General features: G+C 46.7%; 1 protein-coding gene across 2 annotated transcripts in view; it reads right to left on the bottom strand.

The window, feature by feature from the left end:
• Positions 1-24,416, bottom strand: part of klf8 (Kruppel like factor 8) — a 109,379-nt gene that overhangs the window by 3,634 nt on the left and 81,329 nt on the right. For both annotated transcript variants that reach the window (XM_056284836.1, XM_056284837.1), the window contains exon 5: positions 20,171-20,282. In XM_056284836.1, the coding sequence (XP_056140811.1) occupies positions 20,171-20,282 (112 nt within the window). The remainder of the gene's footprint in view (positions 1-20,170; positions 20,283-24,416) is intronic.

The raw sequence follows: 24,416 nt of genomic DNA, 5'->3' as shown, positions 1-24,416 counted from the left end.
TGGCTGCACGGGGCAGCTCCCAGGTGTGACCACGTCTGACATGATGAGTGTTAAGCCAAAGGTGCAGATGGCTGTTATGTAGCACATTCCTGGCTAGAGGTTGTACACTGTAACTAAATGGCAGAGAGCACTTACACCATTTCCAAACAGCTACAACAACATTACCAGTTCGTCCACCACAGGTACACCCTTGAACATGAACCAACAAAGCCACATATAACAACTGCGCGGGCGTGTGTTGGGCAGGGCGGCACTACCGATAGGTATGAGGCGTAGCAAAGTAGCTTTGGCATCGAAACAAAACACCACAATCACAAGGAGAGCGATCCCCGAGGGTGTTATGGCTTCCCCCCCCCCTCCCCCCCTTTATGAAGGCTGACAACATGCGCCGACAGAAAAGATGGGTTTTCTCTTTGGACAAGAACGCGCACACAAAACAAGGAGCCGGGTCACGAAGCGGCTGCAGAGCTAGCCCAGCAAGCGACAAGTCAAGCCACCGCCAGTTCCACGTCATCGTAAAGTGGACGTATCGATGACATTTCCACGTTGCTCCTGGGCTTGGCTTACATGAGCGAGGTTCAAATGCAAACTGACAGGGAACTTCACATGTAAATGTCAGAAGTCGTGGCTGTAACTCGTCACCACCAGCCAAGCCCGACCAGCAGGTACGACATTTACACTTCCTCATGTCAAAACATATGAAGTCATGGTTGGCTTAAAAAAAATGGCCTTGTTAGGAGGTTCGTCTAAAAACCGATGAGCTCTGCGTGTTCTGCAAAAAGGAAAATGTAACCCGCAACTCGCCTCTTCGCGCTTAATAAACGCTCATAATAATTTGAAAACAAAACAAATAAAGACTATTTTTAGGGCAAGAAGGTCCTGGGTTCGAGGCCATGGGGTAGTCCAACCTTGGGGGTCGTCCCCTGTGTGGAGTTTGCATGTTCTCCCCGTGTCTGTGTGGGTTTCCCCCGATGGCTCTGGTTTCCTCCCACAGTCCAAAGACGTGTAGGTCAGGTGAATCAGCCGTACTAAATTGTCCCTAGGTGTGTGTGTGTGTGTGTGTGTGTGTGTGTGTGTGTGTGTGTTGGCCCTGTGATGGCCTGGCGGCCTGTCCAGGGTGTCTCCCCACCTGCCTCTCAATGACTGCTGGGACAGGCTCCAGCATCCCCCCGCGAGTCTGACAGCAGGAGAACGGATGGGTATCATCAGACCAAACTGCTTTTACGGAGGGAATTGTTTACATTGTAATGTAATTTTTTTCCTGTTATGAAAACATAATTATGGTGTACTGGAAAACAAATGTGTTAAATAATGAAAAATAAGAATTGGGAAATTGATGTGAATATGGAAAAACAAGAAAGGATGTGGACAGAGGAGATAGAAGCATGTCGACTGCCATCGTAAATTTATAAATGAATAAACAAGCGGCACGGTGGTGCAGTGGTTAGCACAGTCGCCTCACAGCAAGAAGGTCCTGGGTTCGAGCCCCAGGGTAGTCCAACCTTGGGGGTTCATCCCGGGTCGTCCTCTGTGTGAGTTTCCCCCGTTTCTGCTCTGGTTTCCTCCCATAGTCCAAAGACATGTAGGTCAGGTGAATCGGCCACACTAAATTGTCCCTAGGTGTGAATGTGTGTGTGTGGGCCCTGTGATGGCCTGGCGGCCTGTCCAGGGTGTCTCCCCGCCTGCCGCCCAGTGACTGCTGGGATAGGCTCCAGCATCCCCACGAGCCTGAGTGAGGACAAGCGGTTTGGATAATGGATGGATGAATAAAATAAGGAATCGCCATCTCGACAACACCTGCTGGAGGACTGCAAACTCACATGGGGAAATCATTGTTGACTTTGTTAGTGCTGTTACACCACTCCGCCACTGGGTGGTGCTACACAAAAGTAGACTACACACCATGCAGCTAATGTCTCTCCTGGTCTCCCTATAGAGATATGCACATCGGTGGGTCTTTCTTTTCTTTCACCCCATGTCTGTATAGGTCCTTTGCAACCTATATATATATATATATATATGGTAACACTATAGCTCATCTTTACAGTTTATTGATTGCCATCAGTGAAATGTCAGTGACACCAACAGGATATCTACTGACACGTCAGTGTGAATCGAAGCATCAGTTTCAATACCGATGATGTGAAATTCAGGATAAAGTACTATCAATTATTTCATAATAATCCGACCCTCCGGCTGGTCCACCATTTCAAAACACGATCCAACTCGTTCTGTCATTGTAAATTTGTCATTAACCAATACAGCAGTTAACATTAGAGAGACATAATCCTATTTAACCTAACTTTACTGAAGGCGTCCTACCTTTTCACTGACTGTTTAACTCAATAACTTTCAATTTAACTCAATATTATTATGCAATATCCATATACAGTGAAGCCGATGGCGGGTCGCTGATAAGTGATGGTCCACTTTCTCTTCCACCAAGATTTACCCAAGACATATCAAGAAATGTGTAAATATTTTGACGACAGTGGTCGAAATGTTCATGGTCTCTGCTCGACACACTGTCGGAGCAGCGTCACCGGAGAAATTCGACAAGAGAGAAACTACAACAACACACACACACACACACACATATACACACATCACTTTCAGAGAGTTCTCAGTAGTTCAAATCAAAACACTTTTTAATTGTAATTCTTCTTTGGCGTTCAAAATATTTCAGAAAATGGTCGTCAGGAACCATAATCATCTTCATCTCATGGACCTATCGGAGTACATACTCTAGAAAGCTCGGGATTCTTCTCTCACCAGCTCTCGTATGCGACTTTACACAGGATGAAGTGGAAACGGACAACACTTCCACAGTTCTTCGTTCCCCTCCCGAGTTTGAAATGGAGGAGGGCACTTTAAGGACACTCCCTTAGCCGACTCCAAAAGGAAGCTGCTCTCCACCTCTTCTCAAACCGTTTTTCATCCCCTCCTTCTGTTCTGCTGGCACAGGCCTGGGCACCGTCTCTAACTTTGCCATTGAAGGGAATTGTCTCCGGTGTTGCTGGGCCGGCCAAATATAGCTCAGCCCGGCTGCTGCCTCACCGGACACGCCCCAATTCTTGGAAGCTTTGGTCATCATGGCGTCTTCCTGTTCAGTCGTCTTTAAGCAGCCTTTTGGACCGAGGCGGCGGCGTGTGGAACGTCGCTGGCTGTGGAAAGAAAAAGGGAATGTCATTTCGTGTATAATCCAAGAGAAGATATATGTCTGAGAAACAATGTTGTTACCACCACACTATAAACTGTGTTTCTCATCAAGCCTTCATGAAGCACGTGTGAAGCCTTCATCAACACGACAAACTGGCTTCATAAGTCATTCATAGCCACTTATGACCATAACCATAACCCTTTTGTCATGTTAATGAAGCTTTTATAAATACAAAGCCTTTATATGCAACGCTTAGTATCCTGAATAACCATGTTTTATGTCACCCTTTACAACGTTTAGCCAAGTGACACTAGGCTATGTCACATTTGGGGTAGCGTGTTTCATAAGCAGGCGTTATGTCTCCCTTTATGAAGTATGGCATTTCCTTATGAAAGTTTAATAAGCCATTGTGTTGTGTTAATGGAAGCCTTTGTACATGCTTCACAGAGCCTTTATAAGCAAAACGGCATTTAAAACCATGACCGTGGTTATGATTTCAAACGTCTTACCTTCCTTCCCCCTCTCCTCCTCTTCTTCTGCTCTCCACTGGTCCCTCTTTTCTTCAGCCTTGCTTGTCTTGTTATTGGTATTCCTCCTCCTCCTCTTATTCTCGCTCCTCCTCTTCAAGTGGTCCTCAGAAGACGAGGATTCGTATGAGTCACACATGGATCACTCTACGTATCAGAGACCCCAAGGCCTCGTGTCCTGTCGGATCATCCGTTAACTAGCTTAGCAGCTATGCTATGTGAGTTAATGAATCTCCCCGATCAGCGCCACAGCGTCACAAAACCGGTGAGTAACAGGCCACTCATAAAGGAAGCCATTTTAAAAGAATAAGTCACGATTAACCACGTCATCTGGTGTAGGTAGTGGACTACACACCCTTTTGAGTTTCCATGTCAATCCCACATTTATCGGTCCCAAAGACGTTTTCCGTTACCATGGTAGTGCCGGCCCTGTGATGGCCTGGCGGCCTGTCCAGGGTGTTGCCCGGTCTGCCACCCAATGACTGCTGGGATAAGCTCCAGCATCCCCACGACCCCGGTTAGGATAAGTGGCTTGGAGAATGGATGGATGGATGGATGGTAGTGTGGATGAAATAAGCAAGTGGGAATTATTAGTTTATCCTTTGGGTCTTTGGGTTTAGCTTTTTGTATTTTAAACAGTTTGCCATCATGTGTATCATAAAGCTGATATCAGTTTATAGACAAGTGGACATTTAGCATGGATGAAGGGATGTTTACATGATAACACTTTCACCTTAAGTTGCCTTCAACAATGTCTCGTTTAGTGATGTAGGGGCCGGCACTGCCTGTGGACTACAATACCCACAACTCCCTGCTCAACCTCACAGGTGACCGCCACCCACCGCCTCACCTCACACTCCCAACATTACTGAATACAGCAGTACTGAATCCGGTGACATAATTTCATCCTCAAACACGCGGTGGAATCGAGATGTGTTCTCTCTCGTGCGGTACGGGGGACACAACACATCTAGAGATACCCTCTCCTGCAGAAGGAGGGAGAACGAGGGACCACGTGTCTTCACATTCCCACTGCCCCGGTTTTATTGGAAGATAACCTAGTCTTGTTCGTCTGCTGTGATTACCGGTTAACTTCTCCCGCAAGCCATGCGACTTTTCCCCGAAAGAAAAGGCGGCCAGATCCCTTTTCATTTCTTAGTCATCGACCACATCGCGATTTACACTCCTTCGAGATCATCCGACGGCCAACGGAGCACTGAAGCTCTTTCGGCTGAAGAGCTGTGACGAAAAAAAGAGACTTTTGTTTTCCCGTTGGCTTCGACGCCGGACGACCAGGAAAAGAAACCGTTTTCTCAAACCGGCGCCCCGCGCTGTTCACGGGACAACAAGGAATTTGGTCGCCACAAGAGATCACGGAGTAAGGCTCTGCATCTGGGCAGAGGTAGTTTAGCAGTTGGTCTGGTTATCTCACTCGAGAAAAGTGCAGTTTGTCGAAATCAACCATGACCTAGAGACACGCTGTGGTTCTCGTAGAAAGGTTTCCACAGGCCGACTGCCGAATCCTCCGTTGTTACTCGAGAAAACTAGCTATTCAGTGGCGCACGCTGATCCACACGGAGTTTGTTAGACCAGCGTTTCCCAACCCAGTCCTCCAGGAACCCCTATCCTGCAGATTCTCATTGTAACCCTGCATAGGTAGCCCTGCTTGTACTTACTCAACCAATCATCTCACAGCACTTAATTATGCAAGGTGAGCAACATCTGACACAATTCATTGCTGATTGGTTGAATAACTACAAACCGGTACCTCTTCAGGGTTGCAAAGAGACTCTGCAGGATAGGGGGTCCTTCAGGACTGGGTTGGGAAACACTGTGTTAGACAGACCGTCTACTTCCCTTTTGTTCATCTGTTCATTATTTCAGATAGATTGCACACGCCTTGCTCCCTTCCTCTCTCTCTCTACACATCTCTCTCTCTCTCTCGAACCCCTCTCCTTGTCTTAACCTTATCACACTCCCATCCTGTGCGACATCTCGCCTGCATGGCCACGACACACAAAACACACAAAACACACACACCCACACAAACACACATGCAATATTTGCGCAGCCTCGCTACCTCATATCTCCTTTTGTGCCTTGATCATCACATTGCTGCTCAATTACGGCCTGTAACTGATTAGTATTGGTCAATTATCTCTTCTTTTAACTGACCGCAGGACAAGCGGTCTGGATAATGGATGGACGGATGTTCCAACAAGTGTTTTCGTTGAAACGAGCTGTTGTCCTGCCTGTTTTGCGACAGTACTCACTGACGCCATCTTCTGCCATGCAAAGCACTCCTATTGGTGCATCATTGATTATTCCATCAACTTGAATGATTCAGTTATAACTATTGAACACCAAAATTAATGGTTAACTTGAAGAGTGCACTCAGAGCGCAGCCCTCCATCAGGCATACCTCCTTCTCCGTACACACACACACACACACACACACACACACACACACACACACACACACACACACACACACACACACACACACGGACAGAAAAACCAGTGTTGTTCCTGCCACTATAAGACTTTAGTGCAGCACCCCAGTCGACTGAATGGGAATTATGGGAAGAAAAGTTAATATGCAGCACTCAAGCTACAAAACAACCTACCTACTAAAGGCGTTTTGCCTGTCAGTCTGTGGGTGTGCAGCCCCCTAGTGAACCTTTGCACGAAAGAGACCAAGAAACGACAGATCAGGCCATCATAATTTCAAAACCTGTATTAAAAGACGTCAAATGTGATTGAACGCTGCAGTTTTCATGACATAAAATGAATGAGGGCGAATGGCTGCACATTCAGTCATAAAACAACGGCGAGAAAACAGCTCAGCCACGGGAAAGGTGTTATTACTGCTACTGAGGTGGTTCCCAACTGTGACTGTAATCAACCTCGCTCTTGAAATCGTATTTTTATTTATTTATTTTTAATTCCCCCACCCCAATTGTATCCTAGCCAATTACCCCACTCTTCTGAGCCGTTCTGGTCGCTGCCCCACCCCATCTGCCGGTCCAGGGAGGGCTGCAGACTACCACATGCCTCCTCCGATACATGTGGAGTCACCAGCCACTTCCTTTCACCTGACAGTGAGGAGTTTCACCAGGGGGACGTAGCACGTGGGAGGATCACACTATTCCCCCCAGTCCCCCCCCCCGAACAGGCGCCCCGACCGACCAGAGGAGGCGCTAGTGCAGCAACCAGGACACATACCCACATCCGGTTTTCCACCCACAGACACGGCCAATTGTGTCTGTAGGGACGCCCGACCAAGCTGGAGGTAACACGGGGATTCGAACCGGCGATCCCCGTGTTGATAGGCAACCGAATAGACCACTACGCTACGCAGGTGCCCCCGAAATTGTATTCTTATAGCGAAGTTTTAACATTGGACACTATGGCTCTTCGGCATGGCGACGAGGTGAGGAAGGTGAATCAGTTTTGGCTCGTGAGTGTTCCTCCGGTTCTCCTGTGCCCAGGTCAGCAGTCAGCGATTCGCTGGCTTGCGAAATACAACCAGCTTCTCATTTACTCTGAAGACTCCTACCCGGATACACTGACTTTTGGTTCTGACACCGTCGCTACCCGATCCGACTCAACCGCAGATGCGAGTCGTGCATGTGCATGGTTGACTGAGTGGAGCGTGATGCAGAGCAGCGCTGGTCCTGCGAGGAAGAGAGCGAATGAGGAGAGGGAGCGGCGACAGCGAGAACAAACGTTTCTCGAAGGTTTTGAACCACTGCAACCAAGAGAGGTTCTTCATAATGCAGCCACTAACTGCACCAAAACACTTCAGGCTGACAGGTTCAAGTAGCTTGGCAGATTAGCCACACACACACACACACTCGTTTCACTATCCTTATGAGGACCCCTCATTGACTACATTCATTTCCTAGCCCTTAACCCTAACCTTAACCACGCAAACTACACGCCTAACCCTAACCCTTACCCTAACCTTAACCTAACCCTAATCTTAACTCTAAAACCAAGTCCTAACCCTAAAATAGACTCTTTTACTTGTGAGGACCTCTAAAATGTCCACACAAGGTAGGTGGTTTCAGGTTTTTCTATCCTAATGAGGACATTTGGTCCACATTAGGATAGTTAAACATGTACACACACACACACACACACACACACACACACACACACACACACACACACACACACACACACACACACACACACACACACTTTTTCTTCTTGTCTCTTGTGTGTGTGTGTGAATGGTATGATGTGAGTCTCCCCCGTGTGCATGTGCAGTCGGTCCTCCTGCAGGTCTACATGGTGGATGGTGGTCACGTGGCTTGGGTCCTGGGCTGTTCTTGTAGCATCTGGACACTGCTTGGCATCCTCCTCGTCATATTCTTAATATATTTTATAATTCCATTATAACTGTGTTATCCTCTTTCAGTGTTGTATTGTGCACATGGTGTAAACACAACATCCATTGCACGTTGTGCGTCTTGGGAGAGAGAGCCCTCCTCTGTTGCTCTCCCTGAGGTTTCTCCCTATTCTTTCCCCTGTTAAAGGGTTTTTTTTTAGGGAGTTGTTCCTCATCCGATGAGAGGGTCTAAGGACAGGATGTTGTGTTGCTGTAAAGCCCCTTGAGGCAAAGTTGTGATACTTTGACTTGATGTGACATACACGCAACCAAATGCATAATCCCCTAATTTTACGAGACCGATTCGTGAAACTGATCTGATGATTCTATCAATTTTAGAATTTAATTATGAAATATTAAACACCAAAATTAATAGTTAATAGATTTATGAGACTGATCTGACATCCCTGTTGCGCCCACAAAGATTTTTTACACAGCCTTTTCGAGGCGGTAAACGGTACGAGCATGGACAGGGTCTTGTTCCGGTGATGAGCCTTTGCACCGGAGGTTGTCACCAAGCGTGGCGGTCTATTCCGTTGCCTACCAACATGGGGATCGGAGGTTCGAGTCCCCGTGTTACCTCCAGCTTGGTCGGGTGTCCCTACAGACACAATTGGCCATATCCGTGGGTGGGAAGCCGGATGTGGGTATGGGCCCTGGTCGCTGCACTAGCACCCTCCTCTGGTCGATCGGGACACCTGTTCGGGGGGGGGGGGACACGCGCTACGCCCCCCTGGTGAAACTCCTCACTGTCAGGTGAAAAGAAGCGGCTGGCGACTCCACATGTATCGGAGGAGGCATGTGGTAGTCTGCAGCCCCTCCCCGGATCGGCGGAGGGGGTGGGGCAGTGATCGGGATGGCTCGGAAGAGTGGGGTAATTGGACGGGTACAACTGGGGAGAAAAGGGGGGGGGGTGCCTACAGTGAAGAAACTGACTGGAAGTTTATGTCGAACGAACCGAAGAGACACCAGAGAAACTGATGTAGTGAGAGGGAAAACGAAACACCAGAGAAGTGGTGAAACAAAAAAATACAAGAATGGTCCCTTATCATCCAACGTCTTGGCTAACCAGCTGGCAGACAGCACCGTAGCTCACTTCCCCATTCAAACTGTACCTTGTACTGAGCATGCAGAACATATCAAATGTAAACAAAGAGACATTTCCAGAGCTGCTATCATGGTATTCATTCATCATGAAGAAACAGTACATCTGAATTTAAGCATCAAATCATTCCAGCTGTTTCTCCTGGGTGTGATATAGGGTGTTTCTCTTGGGTGTGATATAGGGTGTTTCTCTTGGGTGTGATATAGGGTGTGTCTCCTGGGTGTGATACACAGTGTTTCCCCTGGGTGTGATATAGGGTGTTTCCCATGGGTGTGATGTAGGGTGTGTCTCCTGGGTGTGATACAGGGTGTTTCCCCTGGGTGTGATATAGGGTGTTTCTCTTGGGTGTGATACAAGGTGTTTCTCTTGGGTGTGATACAGGGTGTTTCTCCTGGGTGTGATATAGGGTGTTTCTCCTGGGTGTGATACAGGGTGTTTCTCTTGGGTGTGATACAGGGTGTTTCTCCTGGGTGTGATACAGGATGTTTCTCTTGGGTGTGATACAGGGTGTTTCTCCTGGGTGTGATATAGGGTGTTTCTCCTGGGTGTGATATAGGGTGTTTCTCCTGGGTGTGATACAGGATGTTTCTCTTGGGTGTGATACAGGGTGTTTCTCCTGGGTGTGATACAGGGTGTTTCCCCCTGGGTGTGATACAGGGTGTTTCCCCCTGGGTGTGATATAGGGTGTTTCTCTTGGGTGTGATACATTGTGTTTCTCTTGGGTGTGATACAGGGTGTTTCTCTTGGGTGTGATGCAGGGTGTTTCCCCTGGGTGTGATATAGGGTGTGTCTCCTGGGTGTGATACAGGGTGTTTCTCCTGGGTGTGATATAGTGATATATAACGCTGAACATTCACCATGGCATTTCCCTCGTCTGCTTACAGGCTGACCGACTTGTTTATGAACGTGATGAAATACTGACTGATGTGATGTACCTTTGTCTCCACCTGTTTGAGAGCCACTATTAGTTGTATATTAGAATAAAATGAAACTTACTCGTGGTAGTCAACATTTTTTTTAATTTTTTTACCTTTCCCCCCCTTTTCTCCCCAGTTGTATCCAGCAAATTACCCCACTCTTCCAAGCCATCCCGGTCGCTGCTCCGCCCCCTCTGCCGATCTGGGGAGGGCTGCAGACTACCACATGCCTCCTCCGATACATGTGGAGTCACCAGCCAGCCGCTTCTTTTCACCTGACGGTGAGGAGTTTCACCAGGGGGACATAGCACGTGGGAGGATCACACTATTTCCCCCCCAGTTCCCCCTCTCCCCCTTAACAGGTGCCCCGACCGACCGACCAGAGGAGGCGCTAGTGCAGCAACCAGGTCACATACCCAAATCCGGCATCCCACCCGCAGACACGGCCAATTGTGGACGCCCGACCAAGCCGGCGGTAACACAGGGATTCAAACCGGCGATCCCCGTGTTCGTAGGCAATGGAATAGACTGGGACATTACCCAGACACCCTTTTTTATTTTTAGAGTTGAAAACGTGTTAGTGTGAATCTATGAAGTTCCGGGCAAGATGGGAAAAAATAGGGAATTTTACACAAGACTCAGGTGACGTAGGCCACACATGTGGTGTCCAGCTCGTTAGACCAATTAAATATGAGAGGAGTAGAAAGACGGCACACCAACAAAACACATCTATACCCCTTCATATCATGGACACCTCCATCACTGTCCTCTACAGCTACATCCCTTTATATCCTTTATACATGGACACCTCCATCACTGTCCCCTAAATATACACCCCTTTATATCCTTTATATATGGACACCATCACTGTCTTCTACATCTACACCCCTTAATATCCTTTATATATGGACACCTCCAACACTGTCCTCTACAGCTACACCCATTTATATCCTTTAAACAAGGACACCTCCATCACTGTCCTCTACATCTACACCCCTTTATATCCTTTATACATGGACACCTCCACCACTGTCCTCTACATCTACACCCCTTTATATCCTTTATACATGGACACCTCCATCACTGTCCTCTACATCTACACCCCTTTATATCCTTTATACATGGACACCTCCATCACTGTCCTCTACAGCTACACCCATTTATATCCTTTAAACAAGGACACCTCCATCACTGTCCTCTACATCTACACCCCTTTATATCCTTTATACATGGACACCTCCACCACTGTCCTCTACAGCTACACCCATTTATATACTTTATACATGGACACCTCCACCACTGTCCTCTACATCTACACCCCTTCATATCCTTTATACATGGACACCTCCACCACTGTCCTCTACATCTACACCCCTTTATATCCTTTATACATGGACACCTCCACCACTGTCCTCTACAGCTACACCCATTTATATCCTTTAAACAAGGAAACCTCCACCACTGTCCTCTACATCTACACCCCTTCATATCCTCTATACATGGACACCTCCACCACTGTCCTCTACATCTACACCCCTTCATATCCTTTATACATGGACACCTCCACCACTGTCCTCTACATCTACACCCATTTATATACTTTATACATGGACACCTCCACTACTGTCCTCTACATCTACATCCATTTATATACTTTATACATGGACACCTCCACCACTGTCCTCTACATCTACACCCATTTATATCCTTTATACATGGACACCTCCATCACTGTCCTCTACATCTACAACTCTTCGTATGCTTTATACATGTCAGGAGAAAGGCATAGAAAGACATATAGAGTAAAAAGAATACTCTTTAATAAAACTCTCGCTCTCTCAAGCGAGTGCGTTCTACCCCCACCCTCCACTCCTCCCTTTCCATCCCTCCCTCTTTCTCTCTGACCCTTTATAGGGAGGTGTGACGCCAAACAGCATTACGTAACCTTGTTTACACCCAGTTCTGGGACAGCCCTGCCCAGCAGTGAACACTATTCACACTGACACACACAGATACACAAATACAGAGGCATACGGACACACACGGACACACACACACACACACACACACACACACACGCACGCAGATACATGTTTACACACATAAACAGCACAGGCACAAACAGACACACCTACCATAACCAGTGCTAAGCCAACCGTTAAACACAAACACACACACACACGCGCGCGCACACACACACACACACAGTACTGGGCTTACCAGGCCAACACCCTGAATTTCAGTTAGAAACCTCAGTCAAATGGCCCCGCCTTTCTCTGGGCGTGGACAGAGCTGTGTCCTGATGGAACCAATAAATACATTATCTGTCAAGGACTAATGCACACACACACACACACACACACACACACACACACACACACACACACACACAAACAAGGATTAGCACTAGCAAATGCACATGTATGCAAACAACGACTCTCTTTCACTTTCTATTCTCCTATTGTCTCCCTCTCTCGCTCGCTCGCTCGCACACACACACACACACACACAGACACACACACACACACACACACACACACACACACAGAGGGCCAGGCCTCGGGCCCTGTCCCCCGGTAAGGCTTGCTGTGGTGGAGTTATGTAAGTGTCTCTGCAGGACAAGGCAGAGCTGAAGTAATAAATGAGATAATGCAGCTCATAAGTCAGGGAGGTGAGCCACACAATGCTAAATGACCCGCACGACGCACACAAACAGAGGAGCACCACCAAAACAAGGCGTCAACCATCCACGCCAACCTGAAAACAACCCTATGTGAAGATGCTGTGTTCTACTTACGTATGGGTCCCTCATGAACTGGTCGAGTCTAATGTTTTTACTTTTAGCACTCTATTGATACGGACATCGTTTTTTAAAAGTGCCAAACAAACAAAACTACTCGGTATTACTGTTATTGTTAGTTTTGAAATAGTACAGTTGAAAAATCCCTTATTTCAGGTCATCTGTACAACCGGAAGCTCCAGCGCAGCAATCTCATTGGTCAAAGACACGGACCGGCATACGGCAGGAGCCAATCAGAAAGCTTCGCTTACCTCGGTTGTCGTTTTAACATTTTCAAGGCTCAGCGTTTGCGGTTTTTCATTTTCAAAGCCATCCAGCATGCCGAATTTCGCCACGAGAGGACGCTGTTACACAACCTCACACGAACAGGAACAACGTTTGGATCCGTGGAAACATAAAATCCGGGCGGAAATCGGTTTAAAAATCTGGGGATTTTTCGGTGAAAATCGGTGAAAACCGAAAACGCTGAGCGGCCGCCATCTTGGATAAAGCCAGCTGAGCTTTCCTCTGAGCTTCGCTTCACAGTGGTGGGTTTGACCATATACTAAATGGTAGATGCCACATTATTTCAGGTTTTGAGAGTTACTCACTGTGCTATACTTCCCACCGCATACATACAAAGTCATTTAGTGATTGCAAAGTGTACAGAAAGAGTCTCAAACACCATGTTGGAAGCTGGGTCGCACACAATATAACTTCTGTTCAATAATTCTGTTATCCAACGGGTCTTGCAAACTCAGATCAATAAGAGGTCGCATTAATTAAATACATCTAGACACATTAATTGCACTGGTACTTCATTCAATTATTCACCTTAATCAGGTTAGTGACTGAATGTGCACAAAGTGTGCGGCATCTGCCCGGTCAACAGTGCTGCAACTCTCCTGCACGGATTTATTATGAGAAAAAAAAATCATGTTTCATAGATAAAATAATAAATAATCAGAGAGTTACAGATTATTCTTTTGAAAACCTGTACTAATAGAGTACAGCAAAAGGATTTTCTGTTGTACATATGTGTTTTCCTCATCTCATCTCATCTCATCTCATCATCAGCTGCTTCTCCGGGGTTGGGTCACAGTGGCAGCAAGCTAAGTAGGGCACTCCAGACATCCCTCTCCCCAGCAATGCCCTCCAGCTCCTCCTGGGGGATCTCAAGACGTTCCAAAGCCAGATTGGACATGAAGCCCCTCCAGCGAGTTCTAGGTCTACCCCGTGGTCTCAGTTTGATGTGCCCGGAAAACCTCCAAAGGAAGGTGCCCAGGAGGCATCCTAATCAGATGCCGGAACCACCTCAACTGGCTCCACTCTGATCTCCCTCTGGATGTCTGAATTCTTCACCCTATCTCTAAATCTGAGCCCAGACACCCTATGGAGGAAACTCATCTCAGCCACTTGTATCTCACCCTTTCGGTCACTACCCAAAGCTCATGACCATAGGTGAGGGTTGGAACGAAGGCTGACTGGTAAATTGAGAGCTCAGCTCCCTCTTCACCAAAACGGTCCGGTGCAACATCCGCATTACTGCGGATGCTGCACCAATCCGCCTGTCAATCTCCCGCTCCATCCTACCCTCACTTGTGTACAAGACCCCGAGATACTTGAACGCCTTCATTTGAGGCAACAACTCATCCCCAACCTGGAGGGAGCAAGCCACATGTGTTTTCCTTTTCACTGAAAATTAAATGTTCATTTTCACATTTCACAGACAGGGAGATTAGTGGGCAGCCCACCTGCTGATGGCAGTGGTGGGAGAAACTGAATATAATGTCGGTGGGTATTACTTTATGTTGATATCTTGTCTTCTTGTTGGCCATAACACCAACAAACACCCCTAATGTGCAATGTACTTGAGTTTCAATGAACTTGAAAATGGTTATCCTTAATTTCTTCAGTTTTGATTGATTTGGCATCATTAGGTGGTCACAATAGTTAAGTTTTAAACCAAAAATCCCAGAGTTCCATTCAAAATGAATGAAACCTGCCCTTGGTCATGTGTAGGTTACAAATTTCCACAGTCATAGATTTTGGTTTAATGCGAGCATGGTTTACAGGAGCACATTCAGAAGAAAATCTGACGGTAGCTTGCAAATTTTGGAGACTGAAGACTGATCAACGATCCCATCCAATGTGGTGAAACTGAGCAACATATCAGGCCAGTTTGATATGGTGTGATAACAAACCCGAGGCCCTGATATCCACTTGAGCTGCTGTCCTCCTCAAGTGGAGGGAGAGAGGACAAGCACAGCGCTCCCAGCCATCTGCATGTAAAACCGTGCGCTCTCTCTGCAGTAAAAGGGATGAAGTCAATCTGCTTTTATGGACCAATAAAGACGTTCGAAGGAACTGTCTTCATGCCTGCTCAATAATCCAGGTAAGAAAATCAAAGAAAGTTGAATCGGTTCATGTGGATACAATGGTTATAGATGAGTGATGAAACGTTTCTGTTATTGACAGAAATGTTTCATCACTCATCTAAGTGACATCATCAGTCTCAACTGACAGTAGGTATCCCCACCCTTATAAACAATACAGTGGCATGACTACCGAAACCAACGATCACTTTCATATGCAAATAAGCGTGACCATCAACTAGAGTTTCAATGGCCATGTGTACTATTCAGAGGATTTGGGAATGTTTGCAATCACAGCATTGTAAGATGGTGACATGTACTCTTACAGATTTACATCTAAGGTACATCTGTACCTAAGAGTACAGATGTACCCCCCCCCCCCAGTTCAGGGACGGTTGTTCCCTCTTCACATAGATGGCCTCTTTGAGTCAAACGGGGAGTCAAAGAGGCCGTCTATGTACATGGACAGGTCCAGCAGCTACCGTATATGAGGGCTTTGTTCGTACACTTCAGTTCTGCCTTGAAAAACCATCATCCCCGACTGTCTGCATACCAAGCTGCAGGTACCCCGCTCCATCTACGAGCTCATTATGGACTTCCTGACCAACAGGAAGCAACAGGTGCAGCTTGGCACCCACCTGTCTGCCCCTCTCACCATCAACACTGGAGCTCTACAAGGTAGTATTCTTTCCCCTTATCTGTATTCTCTGTACATCAATGACTGTACCTTCAGCCACCCCTCCATTAAGCTGGTCACATTTGCTGATGACAGCACAGTCCTAGGCCTCAAAGACGATGATGAGTTGGCCTACAGGAACACTGTGTCACAGCTGGCAGCATGGTGTTCAGAAAACAACCTGGAGCTCAATGTCAACAAGACAGTGGAGATGGTTATGGACTTCTGGAAACATCCACCCTCACATCCTCCACTACTTATCAAAAATGCAGATGTGATGGTGATGGAGTCTGTTAAGTTTCTGGGTACCACTATTACCAGCGACCTGAAATGGGAGACACATTTATCTGATGTTATCAAGCGAGCTAGCTCACCAGAGGATGTTCCTCCTCAGAGTGGTCCGGAAGATAAACATCTCCTCACCTCCTCCATCACTGTGTGGTACCCCACATCATCTGCCCACATCAAACACGACTGGAACACATCCTGTGAACAGCCAGGTGGCTCACAGGCCAGAAACAGGTGCCCATGAGTGTTGTGCATGATGCCAGAACAAGGAAGCGGGCCAGTAGGATAGTGCCAGACCCATCACACCCGGCTCCATGCCTCGTCAGAAAACTTCCATCCGGCTACAGGTTCTGCTCCACCAGGACCAGGACCACCAGACACCTGAACAATTTTTCCCCGAAGGCCATCACTCTCTTCAATAACTCATCTTAGCTTCCACTTCATCCCGACTGCCCTCTACACATCATTGCCAATACCCCCCCCACACACACACATACATGCACTTTCACACACACACACACACACACACACACACACACACACACACACACACACACACACACACTGTATGGGACGGTACAACTGTCCTGTCAGGACTGTGCAATATGTAGCATATTATGTCATACATTAGTAAAAACATTCTTGTACTGAACTTGTGCATATATAGTCTTATTTATGGTTATTTTATTCCATTATGTTTCTCATTCTCTCACTTTTACTTAATCAAATGCTCTTCAATGTCTTATTCTGCTTTTTTCTTTTCATCTCACTGCACCGTATCACCAAGTCAAATTCCTGTGTACACTGTACACTTCAGAAATCAGAAACACTTTGTCATTTCATTTCATGTACGCAAGTGCATGAAATGAAATGAAATATCATTTCCCCAGCCCACAGCAGTGCAACACGAAGACAAAAACACACATCCAAAACCTACAAGAACACATATACCCAAACTAACACATATATCTAACTTAAACAACAAAAAAAATCACTGTCCAGAATGAACCCCAGCCAGGATGACTGTTGGAACTGCCGGTCTGCATGAGCTAGCAGTTAGCTTAGCCTACCCCACTTCCGCATCCTGTCAGACTGCCAGGACGCGGGCACAGCTCTGGTCAGGGCCATGGTCCTTGGGCCCACAGGATGCAGCAGACCAAGCTCCTTCAGCCGATCCAACCCCAGCTCTCCCAGCCAGACACCTTCGACACACCTCCACACAATGACACTAAAACCACAGTCAAGGCTAGGCGAGGCCGCCGCCAGACCACCCTCGGTGTTACCGGAACTGCGGGTCTGCATGGGCTAGCATTTAACTTAGCCTGCCCCCCTTCCCGTCAGACCGCCCTCAGTGTTACCTCATCAGGCACAGCAGTAGGCAGGGCCGTGGTCCCTGGGCCCACAGGACGCAGCAGACCAAGCCCTCCCAGCCAATCCAGCGCCAGCGCTCCAGCATCAAACAAAGACAAACTTAGACACAGATGTAGACAAAGACTCTGCATGGACGGTACTACATGAGGCCGCTGCAAACGAGAATTTGTGCCACCATCTTCGCACACATTTGGCAAATAAAGAGATTCTGATTCTGATGAAACATGCCTGCTCTTCTGCAGTCCACATGCAAGCTCCTCCTTTTACTTCTTGGCTGACTTGACTCACTTCCTGTGCAGGCGCCATTACGTTTGAATACTTGGCAGGTATGGTGGACCCCAGCAGCACCAATGAAAAATAGCACAGAGGAGCAGTTACAGAACGCTAATGCACTGAATGCTGGGGCCAGAATTAACACTCGCCAAATGGGGGTATATTTAGTCTTTGCGAGTAAATTATTGAGACGACCCGCCAGTAGAAAAAATGAACTTCCTACACACGCTGAAGAGAGCTGCTGGTTTGCTGTCACTTCAATCTGCTAGATCCGCTGTGCTGTGTGTCACACATATCATGTCACTGCGTCAGTCATCGAACCGCACGACTTTTGTTGTTACAGTATTTGAGGTACTTGTCGTCTTTCGGGCAGTTGAAACAGACCCAGCTATATGTGGAGATTTGTTGCAGGGGGGGGGAGCCCCCGAAAAAGAAAAAGGACACAGGCGAGCTTCAGGCCGAAGAGACCAATGCTGCCACGGCCGACGCAAACCCTCCCTCCTCGTCTCCTCCACCAACACCGCCGTCGAGCAGGAGACAAGGAGGAACACTGCTTTGAGAGCGAACTCTTGCTTAAGATGCTACTAAAGAATAAAAAAAGCATGACCTATGACCCTGAGCTTATTACTTTTACTTATCTTTACTTGCTTACAGTTTGTGTTACTACTATTATTACTGCACACTACTATAAAATTGATTGAGAATCGCATTTGAGACCAAAATTACATGCTAAATAGTAATAACAGCAAATTGCAATCATAAAAAGTAGTTTTTTGTTGTTTTTTTTGGCTGGTAAAAAATCTGCCCAGTAAATTTTTTTCATCTACAAGCCACCTTGGCAGGTAAGCCAAAAAGTTAATTTTGGACCCTGACTGAACAGCTGTTGCTATGAAAATCTCAGCAGAGAAAGAAAGGTGTGATATATATATGGCATTTTTTATATATACACTACCGTTCAAAAGTTTGGGATCACCCAAACAATTTCGTGTTTTCCATGAAAAGTCACACTTATTCACCACCATATGTTGTGAAATGAATAGAAAATAGAGTCAAGACATTGACAAGGTTAGAAATAATGATTTGTATTTGAAATAAGATTTTTTTTACATCAAACTTTGCTTTCGTCAAAGAATCCTCCATTTGCAGCAATTACAGCATTGCAGACCTTTGGCATTCTAGCTGTTAATTTGTTGAGGTAATCTGGAGAAATTGCACCCCACGCTTCCAGAAGCAGCTCCCACAAGTTGGATTGGTTGGATGGGCACTTCTTTGAGCAGATTGAGTTTCTGGAGCATCACATTTGTGGGGTCAATTAAACGCTCAAAATGGCCAGAAAAAGAGAACTTTCATCTGAAACTCGACAGTCTATTCTTGTTCTTAGAAATGAAGGCTATTCCATGCGAGAAATTGCTAAGAAATTGAAGATTTCCTACACCGGTGTGTACTACTCCCTTCAGAGGACAGCACAAACAGGCTCTAACAGGTACTATTTAATGAAGATGCCAGTTGGGGACCTGTGAGGCATCTGTTTCTCAAACTAGAGACTCTAATGTACTTATCTTCTTGCTCAGTTGTGCAACGCGGCCTCCCACTTCTTTTTCTACTCTGGTTAGAGCCTGTTTGTGCTGTCCTCTGAAGGGAGTAGTACACACCGGTGTAGGAAATCTTCAATTTCTTAGCAATTTCTCGCATGGAATAGCCTTCATTTCTAAGAACAAGAATAGACTGTCGAGTTTCAGATGAAAGTTCTCTTTTTCTGGCCATTTTGAGCGTTTAATTGACCCCACAAATGTGATGCTCCAGAAACTCAATCTGCTCAAAGAAGTGCCCATCCAACCAATCCAACTTGTGGGAGCTGCTTCTGGAAGCGTGGGGTGCAATTTCTCCAGATTACCTCAACAAATTAACAGCTAGAATGCCAAAGGTCTGCAATGCTGTAATTGCTGCAAATGGAGGATTCTTTGACGAAAGCAAAGTTTGATGTAAAAAAAATCTTATTTCAAATACAAATCATTATTTCTAACCTTGTCAATGTCTTGACTCTATTTTCTATTCATTTCACAACATATGGTGGTGAATAAGTGTGACTTTTCATGGAAAACACAAAATTGTTTGGGTGATCCCAAACTTTTGAACGGTAGTGTATAAAAAAAAAACAATGTCTCCCTGGAGGAGAGAACAACAACCCTGACTCATAAAACCCCAAACACCACAGATGTGGTCAGAGCAGGCCGCCGTACAGCGGCCGCGAGAGACAGGAGGTAGTGACGAAGCAGACATCAGAGGCTGCAGGACTGACTCACCCCGCGTCAAGGCTCTGTGCACTGAAGGACGCTGATCCTGACTCGGTGCCACTCTCGGCGTCACTGTCACTCTGGTACTCCACCGGCGACGTCGAGCCCGGCTTAATACGCACTGTGGCAGGAAACACAAAACAGGAAGAAAAGTGATTAATAGAACTTGCCAGGAATCGGGACCACCATTCATACTGGGCAACTCCCAGCGGGAAACTGGCTTTACTGGCTAGTTTTGACTGTGTCTGACTCAACAAAAGGTAAGACAAGGGGCATAGTGGGAAAAAAAGCACATGTCCCACAAAGCATTGGCCAAAGACATGCGGGCAGATGGACGGAAAGATGGCAGGATGGACAGATTGTTCAACGTGTGAGTGGACAGATGGGTAAAAGGAGGGATTGAGGTAAAAGTTTAAAAAAAATAACATGGAAGAAAGGGTTGATGTAAGATGAAGAGAACATTTATTTTGGAAAGAGGAAGAGGAGGAAAGCGAGGGAGAGGTGGAAACGGGAGAAACGGAAGGCGGTCAGAGCAGGTGGACGGATGGGGGGGGAGACAGAAAAATAAGGGGATAAGAGACGGAGGGAGAGGAGTGAGGGGAACAGTCAGATGGGGATTCAATCCAAACAGTCTTACTGTGATGAAACGAGCTACAGTAAAGCCACAATCTGCAAGTTCTCCCCATCAGCACCCCGACGTGTCCACTTCCCACTGAAACACCGCCCTCTATATCTGGGGAGAACCCTGATGAGCCCCTCCACCCCATCTCACCCCACCTCCTTCATAGGCAAAATGGCTCATCTCATCTAACACCCCCCCAGTCCCACCCCGATATCTCTCAAAGTATTCCACCCCCACAAACAAGGCACTGTCCCACATACATTCCCTAACACTAATGGACTAAATTACAGGCAATTTTCTGGTGAAGGCAGCGGCTCCTTTTCTTCACTAACAACCAACGCCTTAAGCATTATTTGAGCACGTTGTGACTATTCACACACCAACTCTGATACCAATTAAGTCCTCTCTTACTGATTCCCAGAAATTACGTTTACGCACACCCAATCACACACAAACACACGCACACACGCACACAAAAGGAGGCGGAGGCCCGTTTCTGTGCTTGCCTGAGCAAACGTCCATCTTCCCTCCTATTTGCTCAGCCGGTAATTCCTTGTGTGTGCAAACTTACTTGGCTGATATATTAGCAAAAAAAAGAAAATATTGTCTGATTCTGAGGAACTACATTTCTCCCGCTGTGTCTGGACACGCAGAGCAGCTGATTCAGAATCAGAATCGTATTTATTACCAAGTGCAAGAGCATACAAGGAATTTGTCTGGTATGTTGGTGCAAGAGGGAACGAGCAGCAGCAAATAGTAAAGATAAAACTTTAAAAGAACAATAAATAAAATATCTACACAAGATGAAGTAAAAGTACGATGCAATCACCACTGGTTCAGAGTGAACAGGCGCCCCGGCCGACCAGAGGAGGCGCTAGTGCAGCGACCAGGACACATACCCGCATCCGGCTTGCCACCCGCAGACGCGGCCAATTATGTCTGTAGGGACGCCCGACCAAGCCGGAGGTAATGCGGGGATTCGAACCAGTGATCCCCGTGTTGGTAGGCAATGAAATAGACTGCTACACTACCAGAATGCGTATTTATAAAAATTTAAAAGAGAATTTCAAGAATTATTTACAGAATAAGTTATTTACAGGGTAGTGCAGGTTTTATGCGGGGTGTCCATACACAGAGAGCAGAGTAGGGAAGACAAAAGGGGGGGGGGGGTGGGAGGGCGTCAGTGTCAGGACCTGCGGGTGTCTGGCGGCTTGTTAGAAAGGCCTCCTGCTGTAGGGAAGAAGCTATTCTTGTGGCGCACGGTTCTGGTTTTTATAGACCTTCGCCTCTTGCCGGAGAGGAGTGTTTTAAAGAGAGCCTGGCCTGGGTGGGAAGGGCGGGCCATGACCTTTCCTGCTCGTCTCAGTGTCCTGGAGGCGTACAGGTCACGGAGAGACGGCAGGTTGCGGCCAATCACCCTCTCAGCACAGCGAATGACACGCTGCGGAGGGTTTAAGGTTTTGTCTTCTTTCGTTAATGTTTTGAAATATCTGGGTGAGGCAGACAGGGAGAGACAGACACTATCAGAATGAGAGAGAGAGAAACGGACAAAGAGAGACAGACAGATGGATGGACAGAGGTAGAAAGGGGCAGAATAGCTGACTGACAGAAAGCAAGATGGGCAAGGTGATAAGAAAAGTTCAAGTTCAACTTGTCATGTGTAGAATACAATGAAATTCTTGTGCTCTGTCTCTTCCTGCCTTAACACAAAGGACACAAGGACAAAGGACACACCATCCCCAAAAAATATTCAGTACACAATAACACACCAATGCAAGGTGCATATGGGTGCATCGGCTGTTCAGCAACCTGACTGCCTGTGGAAAGAAACTACTACTGAGACGGGTGGTGTGTGATTCGATGCTTCAGTAATGTTTTTTAGATGGAAGCGGTGAGAACCGGACATGAGTGGGGTGGCTGGTGTCCTTAATGATGTTTTGGGCTTTCCTTTTGCAGCGAGTGGTGTAAATATTATGAAGTTGTGGTAGTTCCATGCCAGTGATTTTTGCTGCAGTCTTTACAGTCCTTTGCAGCAATCTGGAGTCCTGAGCAGCCAGGCTGCCAAACCACACTGTGATACAGCCTGTCAACACACTCTCCATGGTGCTGCCATAAAAGTTCACAAGAGTTTTGGTATGAGTACCAAAACTCCTGAGATGCCTCAGAAAATAGTCTCTGCTGTGCCTTCTTCAGGATGCAATTGGTGTTGAGAGACCATCTGAGGACGTCTGTGATGTGTAAACCGAGAAATCTAGAACTGTCCACAATTTCAACATACGAATCATTGATGGAAATAGGAATATGATTTTCTTCTGATCATCCTAAAGTCAACAATAATTTATTTTGTCTTGCTGACATTTAGAGAGAGGTTGTTATCGTGGCACCATATGGTTAAATCATCCACTCCCCTCGTCACTGTTGCTAATTAGTCTGAGGTGTCGTCTGCGAATTTAATGATGCTTTTATTTTCATATTTGGCAACACAGTCGTGTGTACACAGACTGTACAATAGGGGTCTGAGACAGCAGCCCTGAGGTACGCCGGTCCTAAGAACTAATGGAGATGGGTATGTTTTATCTATTCTCACAGTCTGGGGCCTGCCTGACAGGAAATCAAATCGCCAATTACAGATAAAGTTGACCAGACCAAGACCTCTGAGTTTCAACACCAGTTTGGATGGTACAACTGTATTAAAAGCAGAGCTGTACTCAATAAACAACATTCTGACATAGGTATTTTTCTTTTCGAGGTGTACTAAAGCAGTATGCAGAGCAAGTGAGATGGCGTCCTCTGCAGATCTTTTGGAACAGTAGGCAACTGTAAAGAGTCAAGGGTAACAGGAATGTTACATTTGGCATGATATTACCAATCTTTCCAGGCACTTCATAATAACAGAGGTCAAAGCAACAGGTCAGTAATCATTAAGGCAAGAGACAGGCGTTTTCTTAGATACAGGCACAATGGTGGTTTTCTTAAAGCACGGCAGAACCACGCACAATGACAGGGACAGGGTCAAAATGTCAGCAAAAACCTGAGATAGCTGAGTTTAATGTGCCTTGAGGACACGGGAAGGGATGCCGTCTGGGCCGGCAGGTTACGGAGCCTTAACCCTTTTAAACGTTTAACTCTTATCAGCCTCGGTCACCTGTAGATCGACTCCATTGGGTGGGCACTGTGCTGCTGTCACTAGGTCCAAGTTGTGCGCTTCGAAGGGGGCGAAAAAGTTGTTAAGCTCATCTGGGAGAGAAGCGTTTAATAGCCACACTGGGTTTGGATTTATAGTCCGTAATCGCTTGCAGCCCCATCCACATGCGCCATGAGTCATTTTCCAGTTTTCCCCTGTATTGTCTTTTAGCAGCTGTGACGGCCCTCCCTAAGTCATACCTGGGATTTTTGTAGCATTCCTTGTCCCCCAATTTAAAAGCAATGGTACACTCCCTCAACCTCAGCTGAATGTCACTGTTAATCCAGAGCTTCTGGTTGGGGTAGGAGCGAACAATCTGTTCTGGGATACAGCTATCCACACAGAATCTCACATAGCCTGTGACCAACTCAGCACACTCATCCAAACCCGAGCCTGAATCCATAAAGATTGATCAGTCTGTTGCTGCAAAACATCCCTGAAGTGTGGAT

The sequence above is a fragment of the Lampris incognitus genome, chromosome 8 (assembly GCF_029633865.1).
Source record: "Lampris incognitus isolate fLamInc1 chromosome 8, fLamInc1.hap2, whole genome shotgun sequence".
Taxonomy (NCBI): Eukaryota; Metazoa; Chordata; class Actinopteri; order Lampriformes; family Lampridae; genus Lampris; species Lampris incognitus.
Note: the sequence above shows the minus strand (reverse complement) of the source record. Positions and strands in the feature narration are given on the sequence as shown.